Below are 20,148 nucleotides of genomic sequence, written 5' to 3'. Positions count from 1 at the left end.
ATTTTATTATTATGACTCTAGCAAAAAGCTAGAATCCTGAAAGGGCTACACTCTCAAAATAAGCATGACCTAGAAAAAACCCACCCCACACTAAAGAACGAGGACCTGGCTTACTTGGAGATTAATACCAGAAGGTGGACAACATTTTCTCTAACAATCTGTAATCAGAAGTACATCCTCATGTGGATTTATGGCCCAAATTCACACTAGCTATATGGCTTTAAAACCATTAAGACAGTATCTTATTTTAAATTGTTAAGGGTTGGAAATGACCCCAGCCATGTGGTAGAGATAAATGCTTATCTTTCCTGGAGGAAGGCACTTTCAACTCAGGCCTCAAATTACTCCTGTAACTCATGTTCTTAAAAGACCAACCAACCGATCAACCAAGCAGGCCTACAGTCTAAAATGACAAGGAAACAGAATCAGTAGTTAAACAAATCAGACCCACAAAGTCTTCGGATACTGCAATTATTAAATATAGAGTAACAAGAATACGCTTAATATGTTCAAAGACATTTATGACTAAGGAAGAAAAGATTTAAGAATGGTAGGAGTGGGAAGGAAGGCCGGCAATGCCTGGTATTTTATAGGCTGGTGCAGGTGACACACAGGCTGGCTCAGCCCTCTGCCACTCTGCCAATGTCCAACCTTGGCCTGTGGGGACAGGCCGGACAAGTCGATGCCAGTCCCAGACTGCCTACTGGGAGCTGCTGTAAAAGCTTCCTTTGTCTCACTTCCTCAATGCTCCAGATGATGCTCAAAGTGATGTCAACTGTGAATGAAGCCAAAGGCTCCCTAGCAAATGGAAGGCATAGCTCAGGACCCTCTTTACAGCCAAATCCAGAGTCACATTTTGAATAGCTCATGTCCTCCATACTATAAAAATGGGATCACCTTCTAGATAGACTAAAATCTATCTGAAAGAAAATGGAATGTTGGCTTTAACCCATGGAAAATTATGTGAGATTGGTCCTGAAAATTATTCCTTGCAGATAGCACTCATTAATGAACTCCATGAATTCAGGGATCAACTCCTTGACAGGGAAGAAGAAAATACCAAAATATAAGCAGAAAGAACAGTATCTGGCTATTATTAGAATATTGGGAGTCCTTTTTTCTAGGCACAAGAGAGCTCTCAGTAGTAGAAGCAGTAGAAGGACCAGAAGTGTCCCGGAAGTGTGCCTACTGAAGCTGAAATTCTTAAAGCACTTTATGTGAACACCACAAGGCTCTGGATGAAAAGCTAGTGATTCTTAAACATCAGAATAAGAAATCAATTAACAGAAGGGACTAGCAGTAACTAAAGGGAAGGGGTTGGGGAGGGTGGGTGGGGAGGGAGGTAGAAGGGGATTGATTACAGGGCATATCAGCACACATTATGTATGGGGGTCACGGGGAAGGCAGTATAGCACTGAGAAGACAAGGAGTGACTCTACAGCATCTTACTATGCTGATGGACAGTGACTGCAGTGGGGTGTGTGTGTGTGGGACTTGATAATATGGATGAATGTAAGAACCACAAAGTTGCTCATATGAAACCTTTGTAAGATTTTATATCAGTGATAGCTTGACAATAAAAAAAGAAAAAGAAAGAAAACAATTAACAAATGAGATGCCTCAGAGAGCCATGATTAAGGAAGCATACTATGCAGGAGTGGAAAGTAATCTTCTCACTGCTCTTTGAGCCCTGAGGCAGCCTTGCTAAAGGAAGAGCCACAAGAACAGACAAGCAGTCCAGAGGACACAGGTGGCCTGTCAGGCAGAAGGGGGAGAGGAGCCCGACCTGCTAGAGAAGAGCGCTGCAGGCCAAAGAAACGAACGCAAAACTGCACCGATGTCCAACAAAGCACGACCCAAAGGCAGACACGGAAGAGAAAACCATTACTCTTGAGACACGCTACCGCACCGCACAGTGTGAAGCTACCTCTGCGCATGACTCAATGATAAACTTGAAAACTAAACTGCACATAAATATTTTAGGTATCAAGAGAGAGAGGATAAATCCCACCAGCTAGAAGTGCCTGACATCTGATACTGGCTGAGCGAATCTGTACCAGGCATTGAGGAAAGCAGACACAGTCCCCGAGGTGGGAGCTCAACTGGCGCAGAGGGCGGGGGCACTTTCTAAGGCTGAAATGAAACATGGCACGTTGAAAAAAACGGGTTGTGACAACGAAGGCATGGCTGGAGGAAAAATATCAAGAACTACGGTGGGCAAGGCAAAGAGAAAAAAATAAATCAGCAACATAATAAATATGTACCAAATCTGTTCACAAGCCTCTATCAGGATCTGATGAAAGGTTTCAACTCCCTCTTTTAGAGAGAATGAACTAAAGCTAATATAATTGTTTGAAAAGGGTGGAGGAGAGTGGCTGCTCTGGAGAATAAGGACTCTACTATGGGATCCTAGAACTGTAAATAATAAGAAAGTGGTGTGAAGGAAGGTAACGTGGGAAGAATCAGCTCAAACTAAGCATGGGAACATCAAGGGCTGAAACGGACCAGAAGGGCTTCACTTCATGTGACTGGCAATGTGCCCAACAGCTAGTGTCTCTGCAAATGTGGCACAGGCATTTGAGGGTGATGCTTGTGTGGCTTCCTTTACCTAGGAACGGCAGTTCTGGAGATACAAGGAATGGAAAGTGAAGGACTGGAAAATGTGAAACTGTCTTTTTCCAAAGATGTCTACAACGTAACAATGTTTAGCAGCATGGTCGGTTATAAAATCAATATACTAAAGGTAACTGCATTTCAACACACTAGTCACAAGCAGGCCAGAAAATACAAGTACAGACATAGCCCCACACAATACCTCCCTGGTTAACATTTACTGGTAGAATGGTTTGACAACTTTAATATCCAAACTTCACAAAACATTTATCTCTCAATACATTCCAAGCAGAACTGACAAGAGCACCAGAAATACAGACTGACATTCTGAAAAGCAAACTAGAGTGTCAGCAAAAGGACTGTGCATCTTGAACATTGTTGGCACCAAGAGAAACCATGTCACCATGTGTGGTGCAGCTATGCATCAACATTAACTGTTTGATAATCAGGAAGACATGTTTTAAGCATTCTACATCCTAACATGATGGTATGTAACTTACATATTAATGTTTCACTGTGTTTTAGTTACATTTTAGAAAACTGGTTGAGAGCTTGAGGTTCGTATGTAACACATTATAATTTTTCCCATTGCAAATAATTGAAACTAGACACCTACTCAGTGCTTTCCCTCAGAACATCTGCAAGTCCTTTTCTTGAGAAACTTATAGAACTCTTTAAAAAGACATTAAAGAAACTCTAAAATTGAAAAGATGTATCTTGTTTACCTATGTAGATTCAAATCCCCACTACATTTGTGTGAATACTGATACATTGATTCTGGAAATGTTCACAGAAGCATAAAAAGCCAAGACAGGCACAACACTCCTGCAAAATAACAACATGTAGGGTGACTTACCCTGCTAGATATCATGGCTTAAAATGAACAGTCTGGTATTTGCTCAGGAATAGAAAAAACAACAATGCAACAGAATAGAGAGCTCCATAATGGCCTCACACATAAACAATTCATATGACACAACTGGCACTACAGATTGGTAGAGAAAGAATGGATTACTCAGTAAACGCTTAGGGGAAATTGGGTATCCAAATGGAAAAAAAATCTCACACCATTCACAGCAAACCCTTCCAGGAAGACTTAAGTTTGAAATGTAAAAGGCATAATTACAAAACTTTGAGAAGACAACACAGGAAGAAAATCTTTATTGTCTTTGGTTGGTGCCATGAAAGATAAAGAAAAGCTGAGGACTAGCAATTGATTAAAGGAGAATTAAGGGATATGCTAACTAAATATATGCATGATCCTGGACTTGATACTAGAGTGGGGAAGAAAATACCATAAAGGGTTTGGATGAAACAACTGTTGAAATGTGAATATAAACTGAAGAGATAATAGTATTATATCAATGTTTAAGTTCCTGATTTTGATCTATGCTCACATAAGAGAATGTCGTTGCTCTCAGGAAATAGACACAGAAGTATTTAGGGATAAAGAAACCTGATGTCTTCAACCTAATTTCAAATGGTTCAGCACTTATAGCAATAATGTTAACTGTGTGCGTGTATACACAGTGTGTCTGCACAGGTATGGCAAGATGTTAACAACTAAAGAATTTAGGTGAAGAGTACAGGAGGTATTTGTACTATACTGATTATTATTCTGTAAGTGTAAAATTGTTCAGAAATAAAAACATAAAGCTTCTCTCTGTATTAACTTTGTGCTACAGACTGAATATAGAATAAATGACAAAGGATTATCCTCACCAAAATAACACAGGACTAGAAAAGGAAAAAGATTGCAAAGATACTTCTAAATTGCTTTCTATACTTACTTGAAACTGCCAATTTCCCAAATGATCGACATCTTTAATATACACATGATAATGTCCTCCATAGCAACCACCTTTGTGTATAATAACTGAGAAGAGGTCATACATATACTCCAAGTCATCCAATTCACTCTACAAAAAAAAGAAGAACTTGATATATTTTACATAAAACAGGAAGATGTATTACCAAAGGGAAAGAGGGATTTCAAATATTGAAACTAATAAGAAACTTCAATGTTACTGCTATTTAAGGGTAAACTAAGAAATTTGAATTGGCTTTAAATTTTAAAATTCTTAGTTCTTAGGCTGATATCTATCATCGATCTACTAACAATCACACTGCACTAACCAAATTCTGCCTGAGCTAAACAAGAGAACATATATTTAAACTAAATGCTATTTTTATGTACACTTTGGTTAAGATCATGTAAGCAAGTGTGATAATGAAACACACTACCTTACCAGTAAGACTGTGATAAAGTTTTAGCATGAAAAACTACTTTTGTTTTATATTGTCATGCTGTTTTATAAATGCGCTCTTTAGCTGTTGAATTTGTCTTATAATCCAACTAGATTGCCATGTGCCTCCAAGTCAAGAGATACCTACTTGCTATCATTCCTCCTGACAATTCAGTCTTCTGCATATAACAGGACTTTAGCAATTGGTTTGTTTAGAGGCAGTTTAGTATAATGAAAAGGTTCTTTCTTGACTTATTAAGTCTATGATCAATCTCTTCTATAATTAATGTGCTCTATAATTATGATTGACCCAACAGATGAATTCTTACACTGGCATTTAAAACAAAAACATCTATTTTAGGTGAAGACAGTGTTTCCCTGTATATACTACTTGAGGGGGTGTCACTTATTTCAGGAACTTGTTTGCTTAAAAATTGTACTTTTTAAATAATCAGCATTTTTTAAATGTCTGATTCACACAGAGATGTGAACAAAGATGCAAACTGACAATCTTTTTCATTAAAAATTATCATGAATTTATTAGATAAATGCTTAATGTTTTACTTATTTCAGTTTTGTATTTCAGAGTAAATAATATGACAAGTTACTTTTTATAAAAGAACAGAAGTTTCTTCTGTATGAGATGATAGATGTTAACTAAACCTGTTACCGTAATCATACCACACTTTTTATAACAAACCATCATGCTGTATACTTTATTAAACTTATAAAATGATATGTCAATTATTTCTCAATAAAACTACTGTGTGGGGGGAGGATTAATTCAGTTATCCTGAAAAAATTTATTTTTCCCAGGCAGTAAATAATGGGGGTGGAGGGTGGGGGTGAATATATTAACTTACTCTGGCAAAACTGTTTGTGTGTGCCAATAATAGGCAGAATTAATATAATAAAACAAAACCCAAAAAAGCTCAGTAACTAGGCCTGAAGTAAAGGAAGGTCCATCTGAATTTAAGAACATTTAAAAAGATTATTTTTATATGTAGAAATTCAATAGCTAGTTAAAATGGTCTTGTCTTAATAAACATATAAAGAATGATTTATAATAAGAAATACATCAGTCTCATCATTCTGCTCTTGGCACAGATAAGTAATTATATAGAAAATGTCTTAAGATGCCTTATAAAGTAGGTTTATTTGTAATTAATTAGTTTTCAAAACTTCTTTCCTGTGACTTAAGGATTACAAATTCTAGACTAGTGACGTTCCAAATACCTGTTCACTATCTAGATGTGAAATTCTAGATTCTTATCCAAGTAAACTTAATCCAAAAAGTGAAATACTAATTAACGGTAATGTTTCCTGATGCAGGGTTATTTTGTCCCTAAATTTTCATCTCAAAGGTTTTTTCAAGGAGAATTGAATGAAAAGAACCAAGAACCAATTCACACTCTGGAAATGCAATAAGACTGCAGTCACCAATGGGTCTCAGCTGTGAGTGAAGCCGCCCCCACCGCCACTCCCAGGAGATGCGCCCATTTAGCAAGGTCTGAAGACAATTTTGTCACTACTGGGTGCAGTGGGGATGCCACTGTCATCCAGTAGGTAGAGGCCAGGGATGCCGTTTAACGTCCTACAGTGCCTGGGAGAGCCCCCACAACAAAGAACTGTCCAACTCAAGATGTTAACAGTGCAGAGGTTGAAAGATTCTGCAATAAGCCAGCTGAAAATCAGGCCAATGAAAGATTCAATCTTGAGAGAGGGAGAGAAAGAATTTCAAAATAAAAATAGTTCAAACCTGTTCACAAAAAGGCTTGAGATTGATCCGGAGAGGAAACGTGTAACAGCTAGTTTCTTTGTATCGTTCACACTTCACAAAATCAAAATTAAATCTTAATAAAGAAACAGTAAGAAAGGGCGGCAGCTTTCGTAATTTGGCTGACTGTTAAAAGAAAAAATTTTTAATTTTTTTAAAAGCAGAGTTATATAAAGTAATACATAACGTTTAACACATGAAAAAGCAACCTATGACCCAGTTTTAAGAGACATGTCCTTAAAGCACATAGACTCATCTTAGTTCTTCAATATAGTTCTTCATATAAACTCATCTGTTTTATGGAACTAAAGGTGATATCACTCATTTGTGCTTACAACTAAGAATTTACAATCCACTTTTAAGTTTCTGGTGTTGCTATAAAATCAAAGCTATCTGCTGATCCCATGGCAGCTGAGAGCTCCCTCCCTAACAATGCTTCTTTCTGCCCAAGTCCTCGTCATGAGCCTTCGTCTCTGCTGTCTCCACTGCATCTGGCAGACACACAGTCCTTCTATTTACTGAAGAACTGAAGCTCTTAACTGAGGACCTAGGGAGCTGTTTCAATGGATCCAAGCCCTTGAAATTATACAAAAAATGTCTGTGTACATACATTTTTCTGGGAAGAAAATCCATAGTTTTCATCAGACTTTGAAAAAGGCTCTAACTCCCAGATGCTAAGATCCACTAACTGGGGTTTTACAGTTACTGTTCTTAAAAAAGCAGATAAGAAGAAAATTTTTTTGTTGTTTTAATTCCTTGTTTTAAAACAAAACCCTACATAAAGTTGCTTTTTATTTAGAAATCATTTTTACCCCACCTCCTTGTATAAATGGCATGCGAGCAGAAGACATTGGTCACTTACAGCCAGTCCTCCTTTCATCCTGTATTTTGCTTTGCTGTACAAAAAGAAATCCAGGTACTCAAGCCCTTTAATTAGTAAGTTAAAAGTTTCCAACCAGGGAAGGAGGAAAGGGCATATTAGATTTGCTAAAGTCAGGGAAGATATATACATATATATACATACACACACACACACACACACACATATATATAGTAAAATAACTGCATATGCAGAAAATGTAGCCAGCTATTTCATAGCAGTACACAAAGAAAGGTCAACTGGCTGGCACATATAAAAACATATTGCTTTCTTCAAAATGGTAATTTGCAAAAAGCAGGGATGTGGGGAGTCTATTTAAAAAAGGTATAATTAAGAAACACTGAAGCACAAATAAATTCTCCGTGGAAGAGAAAGAAGTTGAGAGAATTGTTGATGTGAAAGCATAAAAAAATTCTTTATTGTAAACAATTTAAAATACAGACAGCTAAAAGGTCAAGGTCTTTTCAATCCTTATTACTGTTTGACAGCTTCATGTGTATCTTCCAAATTTCTCCATGCAGGCTGACTTCACCTGACAGACCTCCTGCTCTGGGCATTAAGTGGGCGCCCTAAGAAGAGGCAGAGCTTCATCTTTACCTTTACTGCTCTCACCAGCCCGCTGCATGTTCCACACTGGTATAAGTTGTCACAGTCAAAAACTTCCTCTTCTACATACATGTTCCAGAGGGCATCTTCCAAACTGGATACATTTTTTACCGCTACTGTTAGATCTAAGAAGTCTTCCTGAAATACACACAAATAATAATACTGAAAAAAATCTCACAGAGGCTCACAAACACATCACCAACTCATATGTGTATTGGGAATAACCAGACATATTTTCCTAAAACACTGTGCGCGTGAAGGTATAGATCTCTGATCAAATACTGTGAAATTCCTAACAGTAAATTACCCTTTCCAAATCAAAGTATAATTTAGCTTAAAATATACCAGGAACTAGATTTGAGCTCACGATAGACACAATAAAACCTATTCTATCAGGAAATAAAACAAACCACTGCACACATCTGAATTGAGAAGCATATATGCTGGCCAAGTTCATTAGTGCTTAGTCTCTAGACCAGGATAGCAAGGGCAGGGCTGGCCTCTCTAACCTCCACTTCCTCATCTTCTGCTAAGGTTGGTTTAAGATATACTGAGGAAGTTATAAGAAAAAAATAACTTTAATATTGTAATAACTTAGTTTGATAACAGATAACCACATTTACTGTGGTGAGCATTTTATAATGTATATAAGTGTCAAATCACTATACTGTATACCTGAAACTATTATAATATTGTGTCCACTATAATTTAAAAAAACTTCTTCAGTCAGGATAAAAAGGTATTTTTTCTACCTTAATAAGAGGAGGGTATTTTGCAAAGTGGGAGTCTATCACTTCTACTATAACTATATTTGAATTACAACATATTTCTAGTAATAAACACTTAAAATTTGACAAGTTTAAAGCATATTTATAGTTTTGTGTGTACATACTCAATAGTATCACTTTAAGGGAACATGGGGATTTGTAAAATAATAGAGCACTAATTAATTCATGATGGAAATTTAAGCTAGTAAAAGCAACATTTATATATAAGGTTGACTCCTGAACAACATAGGGATTAGGGGTGCTGACCCCTGGCATAGTCAAAAATCTGCTTATAACTTCTAAACCCCCCAGAACTTAACTACTAATAGCCTATTGTTAACCAGAAGCCTTACCAATAACATAAAGTCGATTAACATGTATTTAGTATGTTATATGTATTATATACTGTATTCTTACAATAAAATAAGCTAGAGAAGTTTTTTTCCAAATTGTCACAAACTTCTGAAAAATTTTCCAGTTAATTTATGTTTAAAAATTTGTGTAAAAGCAGACCTGCTCAGTCCAAACCTGTGTTGCTCAAGGTTCAACTGTAGTTTACAATATATGTATATGAAAAGTTAATGTCTCTAATTTATAATGTGCCTTCATATGCATTGTCTTGAAATAACTTTGTGAATTATTACATTATAGTCAAGTCAATCGTACAGTAATTCAAACACATGCAGTATCTTAGTATTTCCAAACTCGGTTGACCAAACCTTCTATCAGCACAGGCAATAGGGGCCAAAAAGTATTTTTTTCATCCACAACAACTCTTTCATGAAAAATAGCAAGAGGAGAAAAAAAAATGTTTGTATATATGTGTGTGTATATATATATATATATATATATATATATATATTCCAAAAAAATCAATTAACACATTTAGAAAATGGCATTTTACTTTTTTAGTCAAATACAGAAACTTTAACTCTTGCCATAACAAAAGATTACTATATTTACATGAGCAAATTCCCAATTAGACTGAATGGGCACTCTGTCATAGCAAAGAACTGACGGTTACACTAGTTTAAAAAGAAGTAGCTATATAATATATAATATTTAAACATAAGCACACACATACAAATGAACTTTCTGAAGGGCATTAATAAACTAAACCCAATGTTTAATTACAGATGTTTGTTGATTTAAACATTCCTTAGTATTTTCTATTTTTATTATTTCCCTAAGTAACTTTCTTTGTAATATTCCAACCCCTAACCATGATGATGGTAGTTTTCTCCCAAGTCCACGAACTTCTACTTATAAACAACCTCCAAATCTATTTTCCAAATATTCAGGTACTGAGTAAAAGCTTTAATGTTGCATTTTAAGATACCTGCTTCTTTCAGTTTACATGGAGAAATCTGGATTATAAACTTATGACTAAAGTGTAACTAGAGTAAAAGAAAACTGATAAAATTATTTCTAGTAATAAATACTTTAATCCTCATATGGTATTACAGATCATAGATTTTATTACATGGATTATAATTTATGATATAACTTATTACTAAGATTCTCTTGCATATTCACCTGCTTTTCACTGACATTCTTACATTCTTTACAAACAATCTGGTTAACAATGGTTCCATGATAGAGACGACTGATGAGGTCATGGCCGGAGGTTCCAACCAAGGAAGTTTCCAAAGCACTAAAGAGAATTCGATTCAGTTCCTGCACATCATGTTGCCTCATTTCCTACAAAACAGGTAACTTTTCAATGTAATTTTGTGCTTTAGATTTTTTAAAACAGATTTTCAAAGTGATATTAGTTAAAAAAACACAAGATTTATCAAGAAATCCAAAGGTAAGTCTCAAACAAAGGATGACTAAGCTAAATGAGCAGACATGAGAGCAGGTTTAGAGATTACCACAGGTTGTTATTTTTACTACAAAATGAAAATATGAACAGGCGATGTTCATGTGTACATATAACTCATCTCAACTTGCAAACAGGAAAGTGCATTTATTCCTATGGGAAACGATACCCATGGCCATGCCCCAGGGGAGGAAGGAACACACACACAGAGCAAGCCATGTATGCACCACAAGCTCTCTTTTGCTAAGAGGGATCAGTAAATAGTCTGATTTATCAACAACACCTGAAAAGATCTGGGATTTATTGTTTTGACATGTAGACCAACTAACAAAAGACTAACACACACTACTGAGAAAAATTCTGATGGAACCTGCTTTAATCCACTATGAGAACTACTCCTTAAGAACAACATATAAGTCAAGCCAAGGGGTACACCACACTTAGAAGTGGAGAAGCAGATAAAGACCCAGCACAGAAACCCAAGGAACAGCAGTGGGAGGGGAGACCAGGAGGGTGAGGTCGAGGAAACCAGCAGAGCTGGTGGTAAGGGCAGGTGACGACTGCCGCTGAGAGCCCACTCAGCTGAGAGCAGAGAAGTGTCTTCTGGCCTTGGCACACAGATGTCATGAGGGACTGACAAGAAAGGCAGTAGAGGAATGACTGAGAGGCACAGAAGTAGAGGTAGTGAGGGAAAATAATTGTAAAGTTTCACGTAAAGAGAAGCTGACAAAGTGGACGAAACCTGGAACGACATGTGGGCCTCAGGATCTTTTTCTGGTTTTTTAACATACAAGATGCTAGAGGAAGTAAATTTCTCTATTATCACTGGCTCTGATGGGACAGAAAACTTTAAGCTTCCAAGCTCTGCTTCTGAGCAATCCTAAATCTGATAAAAGTGCCTCAGACACCCCATCACTGCAGATCCAGCCCCAAAGGATTTCCTATAAGATTTTATTTAGAAACATAAGGTTTTCACAGCTTTAGGAAGGATGAATGAGTAACTCAGTGGAAGCTCCTTACCAAAAGTCAAGGAAAAATCTATCAACTGATGACTGCATTATGAAAAACAATGTGGCATAGCCTTCTAATAGAGTATTACTTGGCAGAAAAAAGGAATGAAGTGCTGATGCATACTACAGCATGAACGAATCTTGAAAACATCAAGTGCAAGAAGCTAGATACAAAAGATAGTATGATTCCATTTCTGTGTATGCCCAGAACAGGCAAATCCACAGACAGAAAGTACATGGGTGGTTTGCCAGGGGCTGGGGAAAGAAGGGATGGGAAGTGGAGTGGCTGCTACTGGGTATGGAGTTTCTTTTTGGGGTGGTGAAAATATCCTAAAATTGACTACAGGGACAGTTGTACAACTCTGAATATGCTTAAAAAAAAATACTGAATTGTATCCTATAAAAGAGTTAATCTATGGCATGTGAATTATATCTCAATAAAGTGATTATGTTTAAAGTAAGGAAAGAAAAAGGAATTATCTGTAGCACCTACCCTACACTAGACAGTTAACATACACTGTTTAGGGAACGTGTCGTACCCCATTTTACTTCAAAGTCCAGCCCTACCTCTTTTCCCACACAGCTTCGTCTAGTTTAGAAGCTTCCCTGGTTAGAAGATTGCAGTTTAGAGTTTATTTCTGAAGGCAACAACATTACTCTGATTATTGCCTCTTTAAATTCTGTGACAGCCTCCTATACCTCTGTCTCTGCAAGAAATCACCTAACTCACACACAAAAAAACCACAGACCTGGTTTTGATTGATTTGGACAGCTAAAAGCTCACCAATATTGACTACAAGTCAATACCTTTACTTGTTGCTGACTAATGTTCAGTTTATATGTAGTGAAATACCGTTTAGGAACTCAAGCAGAAAAATTAGAGAACCACATGAGGATACAGAAGAAAATGAAGAGCTGGGAGGAAGGAAGGACAGGGAAAATGAAAAGACCTGCCAAGAATGGATTTACTGTTTTGCTTGAAGCAAATGTGCAAATCTCAACACCCAGATTCAAACACAAAAGCATGCCATACAGGCAGGTAAGAATTATTGCCAGTCAGCCTTTTAAGGTGATTAGCAGTTGGCTATATAAATGATGATTTCCATGTAATAGGTACCATATATCAACTAGATGACACAAAGGTTAGAAAATGTAAAAATCAGCTCTTCTCAACCTTTCCCCCAACCCCAAATCACACCATTCACAAAATCCTGCACACAGCAAGTATCTAAAAATATATTTCTGGCTTACAATTATTTAATATGAGAAGAAAATACGTAAACACTATCTTGAGACCCTAAGACAAAATTAAAGGAAGTTAGGTGACACTATTGAACCAGGGTTTCCTCTTGATTGCTGGTAACTTCCCTCTTTGGAGAAGCCGCCCTTCTTACCTCATGGCTGGTCCACCCAAAGCTGTCCGTGAGGTCTACGGTGGACGCAGCGTCCTGGTCTAAGAGCAGAAGCTGGGCAAACAACCGCTGTAACTGTAAAGGTATGATTCGAACCTAAATGAGAAACGAATATATTTCTAAATGACGTTTTTTAGATGTTGGTTGGGGCTTTAAAAAAATTGCATACTAGTTGTCTCTCTTAACTTCTAGATAATTTAGTTCACTTAGGAAAAATTTATAAATATTATAAAGGGTGCGCTATGATTCATTTTTCTTTGAAAATTCTACATCAATCCAAAGTTTTAGTTATCTGGGGTTTTCTACTTCAACGTAGTACAGATCAATGTTAAAACCCAAACAGGCCGTAACGAACCACCCAATGGATTTCAGACTGACAGTAATTTAAGTCTCTAATACTTATTCTTTCTCTATAATATCTCAGGCACAGAGATACTCGCTATGAGGAATTTCCAGCCACAACGGTCTCACTGCGGAGCTGGGGCACCTCCCAGGGATGGCTGCACCCGGCCTTGCTTTTTCCTGCCAGCTCCAGACCATTCCTGCCTTACGGGGTGTGTGAGGGCAGGCAGACCAGCCCGAGAATGCTGCAAACTGCACTTAAGTATCTGAAGTGAGAATAAGCCTTTAGAAATGTTTATGGCAATTTGACATTGTCACATTTTTATTTTATCTCACAAAAGTATGATCTGCAACAGACTGGGAATAAAAAAATACACAATAAATGGCTGTTTGCAACACAGGTGATTTCAGAAGCACTGGGCTAGATCATGGAAGACTCCTGTTAGAAGTACAGATTTTTGCCTGAGAGCAATAAACTTCTGAATGATGTTTAAGCAAGGAAAAACATGATTAGGTACACATTCATAATAAACGAATTCCTTATTCAATTTAGTTCCAGAATACCAAATAGAAAGAATAGCAGTCTCTATTTTTAGTTGTTACAAGTGCAGTTAAGTAGATTTTTTGGTAGGCTAGTATGGACAACTTGCAACCATCTCCTTCTCTAAAAGAAAGACTAAGCATAGTGGAGAATGGGGCAGGTCTACTAAGCAGCATTACACTTGGAAAAGTAATTCTTTTTGGAAGAAAGTTCCCTTACCAGAAGGCCATGTCACTTTCTGAAAATAAAGATCATATTTGGTAATTAATAAAATTATTGATTTCTATGAATAAGGAACTTCATTCCTTCCTTAAAAAACATTTCTTCTATACTAAAAAAAACCCCTGTAAATCATAGATTTAATACCTTTGCATCAGGTTTATCCTTATCCTCTAATGAACCAAGCTCTTCCGGGCCAAGAGAAAATAAAGCTTCTAAATAAAAAAGTAGAATCAGAGTTGTAAACGACATTATTTCATTTTGGAGAATTGCTTTAGAAAGCAAAGGCCACCAGTAGGTTAAAGATTCAGAGTTATGATCGCTACAACATTTGTACCCTTATCCTATACATTTTACTTTCTGGGGATGTTATTTTTAACCAGTGACTCTGTAAAGTGGCACACTAGTATTTCAGTGTGGAATATCTACAGAAGGACAATTATGCACATAAAATTAAAAACAGTAATGTCAAATCTTTGGTGGTTTCCTATTGCTATGAGTGGGTCCCAAAAGCCACATGAGGATTACTAGGAAATACAATAAGCGACACATGACAGAGTCGCATGTGTTGATTCACAAGCCACATGTGTGGCCTCCAACCACCCTTTCATGAGAAGGACCACCTGGAACTCTAAGGTCATGCTCTTCCTTTCTTTGGTATGAAAATATCTTTTCTATATTGAGGGTGGTACAGATGGTGGTGATCTTACCTGGAAAAGTGAGTTGGCAACCTAGTATTGGTCTCCAAGGTATTTTTATACTCCAGTGTCTACGTATGCCACCCAATGCGGCATATCTCAATCTCCTAGTATATCTGTATTCAAACTAGACAGAAACTCCTCCTGGGAAACTTTGAAACACTCAAGGGAGATAAGGGATGGGATGGGTACTGTCTCCCACTGAAGAACACTGCTGCCCTACCATTACCATTACTTTCCTCTGAGTTCCCGGCAGGAACTGGGAAAAAATGAACTACAAACATAAAGGTTGTAAAGGTTAAGGCATAAAAACATCTCTCACGAGTCTCACTGGGAGTACAATGGAACCCAATCTAGCCCCTCTTTAAAATACGATTTCAAAAGTCCAGAAAATTCCCCCATCACTTCTTTGCCAGTCCTTACCCTTTCCGAAGTATGCCTCACCTTTAGTAAGCCATCAGAATTCATGCTAAGCCTTGCAAGTGCACAATCTACATGAAGATGTCAACACATGGGCTTGGCCAGGAATTTCCTTGGCTGGAGAGGAAGATGGCCTGGGGCTCCCAGGCCTATTCTTGCTCAGTGGTACTCCCAGACCCTGCTGCCTCCCCCACCAACCGCCTTCCTCGGTTTCTTTTTAAGGCTACTTTTCTGCTTCAGGTTGCTCTTTAACTTCAACCATGTTACAACTTGGAAAAGTTTTAACCTCCCTAGGAATCTGTTTATTCAGGCTGACAATTTCTAATGGTGGAATTACTGAATGCACCAGGGAGATATTTTTATGGAGGGGATGGAGTCAAGGACAGAAGGTACCACGCTTAACCCCCACATGCAGTTCAATCCGTTAGCATGGCCCTGGGAAAGGGATAGCAGTTATTTACTAAATCTCTGGAGGCAGGAAGTCTTTCTAAACTTAGAAGCAACAGGAAATGTCTCCAAATTTGCTAGATTTGGTAGTGGTGGTAGTAAGGCGAGTGAGATACTGGATATGGGATGAGCAGGTTGTCAGTCCCCAGGATATGAAAACATGGTGGAGAGCTGAGCTATAGTCGTGCAGTGTGGGGCACGGGGTGCCAACCAGCGCCATGTGATGGTAATGTAACATTTATGCTGAAATCAAGGGAACAAAGACTAAGACCCTTGTGGAGGAAGTTAGTTTGCAGAGATGGGAATGGGACAAACATGTAGAGAAAAACAGGGGCAAGAAATCAAGGGTCCAATGAAGCCAGACCAGCTTCCTGTAGGTTGTTTCAAGAAGATTCTATATTCTTACAGTAAAACCCCTTTTTAATTGAGGTACTTTGAGTGGGTTTCTGTCCCTTGCACATAGTCCCTTATCTACTAACTTGGGTCTTTGGGATTCAGAATTTCCAGATTTAAGAAAGTATGAAAAAAGGGTTATATACGTTAACATTAAATCCCAGCAGGCCTGGGGCAAACAGTAGCTATTAACAAAGGAGTTAATATTCCTGTAACAAATGTACAAATATTCACCCAAGAGAGTAACAAAGACCATAAACAGCCTCACATCAGGTCGGGTTCTGAGGCCAAACAAGTTCAGATCAGATCAGGCGGCCAGCTTTCTGGATTTTAGAACTGCAGATAAATGACTGTGGACTGTATAAATAATGTGACACTCTCCCCACTCTAAAAGGCAGAATATAATTGTTTTGGGTAACTCTGGCTTAGTGTTATTACTTTGGAGAAATTTTAAAGCTAAGAAATACGTATTTCTTTTTTTGTATGACAGTTAAAAAAAAGTGTAACGATAATGAAGGCTGGCACTCATGACAAAATTGTCTTTATGTTGTATTTAAATTATAGTAATTAGAAAGGACATTCATTTTTATTTTGTTATGAAACATTATTGTGATCACACAGAATGTATTTCATGTAATTTAAGCTTCATATTTCTCTGCAGAATTATCAATTTACGACTTACATTAACAACAATAAACACATGCTTTAGAATACACCTTTGAGATACATTGTCTTTTGTGATTTTGCACAGTTAATTAAATGTAGAGAGGAGGGTACGCAGTACTCTCATATTTCTAATCGAATACATGTAACATAGCATACCTCTGAATTCAGGTGTAAAATGAAGAGTTTGAAGAAGGGAATTGAGGTAACAGGTTCCACCCTGATTTCTGATTCCACTTAAGTTGGTGAATTTTCTAGGAGCAGGTGGCTCCAGAGCTTTAGTCTTTAATTTCTTCCCTTTTCCATACTGATTATCTGACACATTGGAATAATCCTCTTCAAACAGGTCCCCAAACATTGTGAAACTAAATACTACCCTTAAAAAAAATGACATGTTATATGAATGCTTTTATTTTTAAAACAAAACTTCCCCACATCGTCCTACGTCAAGAATCTACTTTGAAGTTGTTCCTTAGAAAATACAGACAGTAGTTTGTACGGCATTAAGACAGGGATTTTTTCATTCCTGCTTTGCACACTACCCTGTGACCTTGGGCCAGTTACTTAAACTGTGCTCTTACAGGTCAAATGGGACACCACCTGTCATTCAGGGTCATTCAAACAACCAAATAACAACGAAAGAAAGGCACTGGGTGCACAGGGTTAGGCCCACAATAAATGATAGCTGTCTGACTCACTAGGGAAAAAAGTGAGAAAACTCATCATCACACCTAATTTACTGCTCGGGCGGCAAAGCGATCCTAGATTTCAAGAGTTGACAAGGGCGTGGCGACCATCAAGCACTTCCTTAAAATCTCTGCTTCTCAAGCTCCTTGTACCAGATTATGGCCGTAAATGAATTAAGTGGAGAAAGATTAATCTTTATTGAGTTCGGTACATGGTCCCAAAGCCGGAGAGCCTGGAGGAGGTTCACTGGGGAAAAAAGACTGCAATTAAAATAATGGAGCCTGCAAGCCCTCGAATACGCACACGTAGTGATGGCAACATTAGTTCTGGGGACCTAGCGGACCCGCCCAAGGTCTCACACCGAGTGCGGACGAGGGTCACTCAGAGATGAGAAAAGCAAAGCGCCCAGCACAGTTGGTAAGAAGCAAAAGAGGTAAAACGCAATGATTTTCCACACACACAAACACTACACACAATGATTTTCTTTTGCCTCGTTCCTCAGGAAAACACACACACACACACACAATGGAACTTGAAAGTTTAGCCTCCACGCCACGTCCCGAGCCGGCCCCTCAAGCCCTCCAGGCCCCACAAAGCACGGGCGAGCGAGGAGGCAGGTGCGGGGACCACTGACCCCACAGCGCCGCGTCCCGGGCAGCCCTCCGCCTCGTCCTCCCCAGGCCGTGCGGCCCACTCGGCTCCTACACCTCCCTCACCCCTCCGGAGATTCCCAGCCGCCGGCCGCACTTACTGACTAAAGCCCAGACCCCCACATGGGCCCAAACTGGAAGCGAAGAAACGCACCCGACATGGGCGCCGCCATTTTAGCGTGGGCCGGTCTCTCCCGGCCCCGCGCGTGAGCGATTTATGGAACGTGGGGCTACACCTCCCAGGACGCCCCGCGGGAGCGCCGGCCCTCCGCGCGAGGCTTTCTGGGCAATGTAGTTCTTTTAGGGGGAAGTTCGGGAGTCGCGGTGGGAGGGATCGCTGGCTACGCTGTCCGCTGGTGGGTTCGGGAGTCCGCTGGGTCAGGCGGACACTCGTTCATTCACATTTTTAACTTTATGGCTGTTCTCAATCTGTGCGAGTTGCAGTAGAGTATACAAAGATCACTTGTCCAATGGCAAGGCTAATTCCCATTACCTAAGCATTGGAAACGTGTATAGAACTTTAAGTTTGTCATCCACTTGCGTAGACATTTTCTGCGTGCATCTCCAGTAAAAGCTTTATAACATCTTCGGTATTTGTCTGCACCAACTCTAAGTAGCAGACACAAGAGTACGCTAAAAATACCTCAAAATTATCCTCTTTTGCGTACTTGAACGCCTGCCTTGGACTATTTCAATAGCCTATTTAGGCTCTACATCTGGCATCTCCCACACCCAATCCAGCTTCCATCTGGGAATGAATGAGGGAAACAGGGAGGAAATCATTTAAATTTCAGCTAAAGGTATGAGAGATAGAGAACAGCAATAGTGATAGATGAAGTTGTAAGGCAGGAGTCAAAGTGAATGCCAGCTTAAGGGATTTGCATTTGGAATATTTGAGGGAGATTCGTGTAGCTGCAGTGTTCAGAAGGTGTTGGCAGAGAAAGACCTGGAGCCAGGGACCAGCTAGGAGTTTAAAGGTCTAGATTAGGAAACCATAGTGGAAATAGCCTGTCCTCAGTTCTTGATGATCTTCACGCAGGCGTGTTGCCCCCTTGGCAGCCTCCTCGCGACTCCCCTTCCTGGCTCCACGGCATTCTGCCTGCCGCTTCTCTGCCTGCCCTTAGATGGCATCTCCTTCGCCACTGTTCTATCGCCCCCTAATTGTAGATATTGATGTTGGGGTTCTTGTTTATGGAGTCGAATAATGAACTTCACAAACCCTCAAGGTAGGCAAGCAAGAAAGGCTTTTTATTGATAGAAATAAAGACGCAGAGCTCCCAGGGATATACTGGGAGGGACGAGGTTGCCGTTTCGGGGCTCAGGTCTAGGGGTTTTATGCTGTTGCATGGACTAGGGAGAGAAGCTATTTGGTTTCTGTAGGTTCCCGTTAGGATACCAGCTATATAGCCTTTCGTATTGAGACAGGGACCGTGGGTGCACTCAGAGTAGGGTGAGAGCCTCTGGAAAAAGACCCCTACCAAAACTCCATATTAAACAATTAAACAAAGACAGAGTCACATTAATTCTCTAAAGTAGAATATCAAACTAGGAATATAAGCATTCTTCAGTGAAGATTAGGTAAAACTAAAAAGCCAGGAATAACCTGGCCTGGAATGTTTGAACATCTCCCAGATAAGAAAATACCTCAGCATAGCCCATGTCTTGTTTGTTTCAATTAAATGAGGCTATTGTAAAATTTACTTTAGCCTGCCAAGAGGCCCAGTTTATCTTTAACTTTACCCAGATGCTGCTTTTCCTCCTCCAGCCCTAATCAAGTCAGTAACTCAGCTCACCTTGAAAGCAAAACAAGCAGCCTTGACTGATATACTTCCAAACCAAGAAACTGCTACTCTGAGAAAGGATCAAAGCAGTAAATTTCTTACGTTAACTCCGCAAAATAGTCTGAAAACCCGATAAGAAACTTAGTGTCTCTTTAAAAATAAACACTTAGAGAC

The 20,148-nt window shown here is 38.9% G+C and overlaps 1 protein-coding gene across 11 annotated transcripts in view; it reads right to left on the bottom strand.

The window, feature by feature from the left end:
• The window catches only part of USP40 (ubiquitin specific peptidase 40), a 72,637-nt gene extending 54,184 nt beyond the window's left edge, over positions 1–18,453 (bottom strand). For 6 of the 11 annotated variants that reach the window (XR_008998129.1, XR_008998130.1, XM_057503405.1 and 3 more), the window contains exons 1-9: positions 18,295–18,453; positions 17,588–17,789; positions 17,016–17,233; positions 14,383–14,450; positions 13,116–13,229; positions 10,426–10,590; positions 8,114–8,260; positions 6,619–6,762; positions 4,404–4,532 (exon numbers count right to left, since the gene is read on the bottom strand). Coding sequence is in view for 9 of the 11 variants with exons in the window: in XM_057503405.1 (XP_057359388.1) it covers positions 4,404–4,532; positions 6,619–6,762; positions 8,114–8,260; positions 10,426–10,590; positions 13,116–13,229; positions 14,383–14,450; positions 17,016–17,214 (966 nt within the window). In the remaining 2 variants the exon portion in view is untranslated. Of the gene's footprint in view, positions 1–4,403; positions 4,533–6,618; positions 6,763–8,113; positions 8,261–10,425; positions 10,591–13,115; positions 13,230–14,382; positions 14,451–17,015; positions 17,234–17,587; positions 17,790–18,294 lie in introns of those variants that run through there. The other 5 variants (XM_036911523.2, XM_036911540.2, XM_036911515.2 and 2 more) reach the window with 5 other exon arrangements.
• Between the last annotated feature and the right edge of the window lie 1,695 nt (positions 18,454–20,148).

The sequence above is a fragment of the Manis pentadactyla genome, chromosome 6, assembly GCF_030020395.1.
Source record: "Manis pentadactyla isolate mManPen7 chromosome 6, mManPen7.hap1, whole genome shotgun sequence".
NCBI classification, from domain to species: Eukaryota; Metazoa; Chordata; class Mammalia; order Pholidota; family Manidae; genus Manis; species Manis pentadactyla.
Note: the sequence above shows the minus strand (reverse complement) of the source record. Positions and strands in the feature narration are given on the sequence as shown.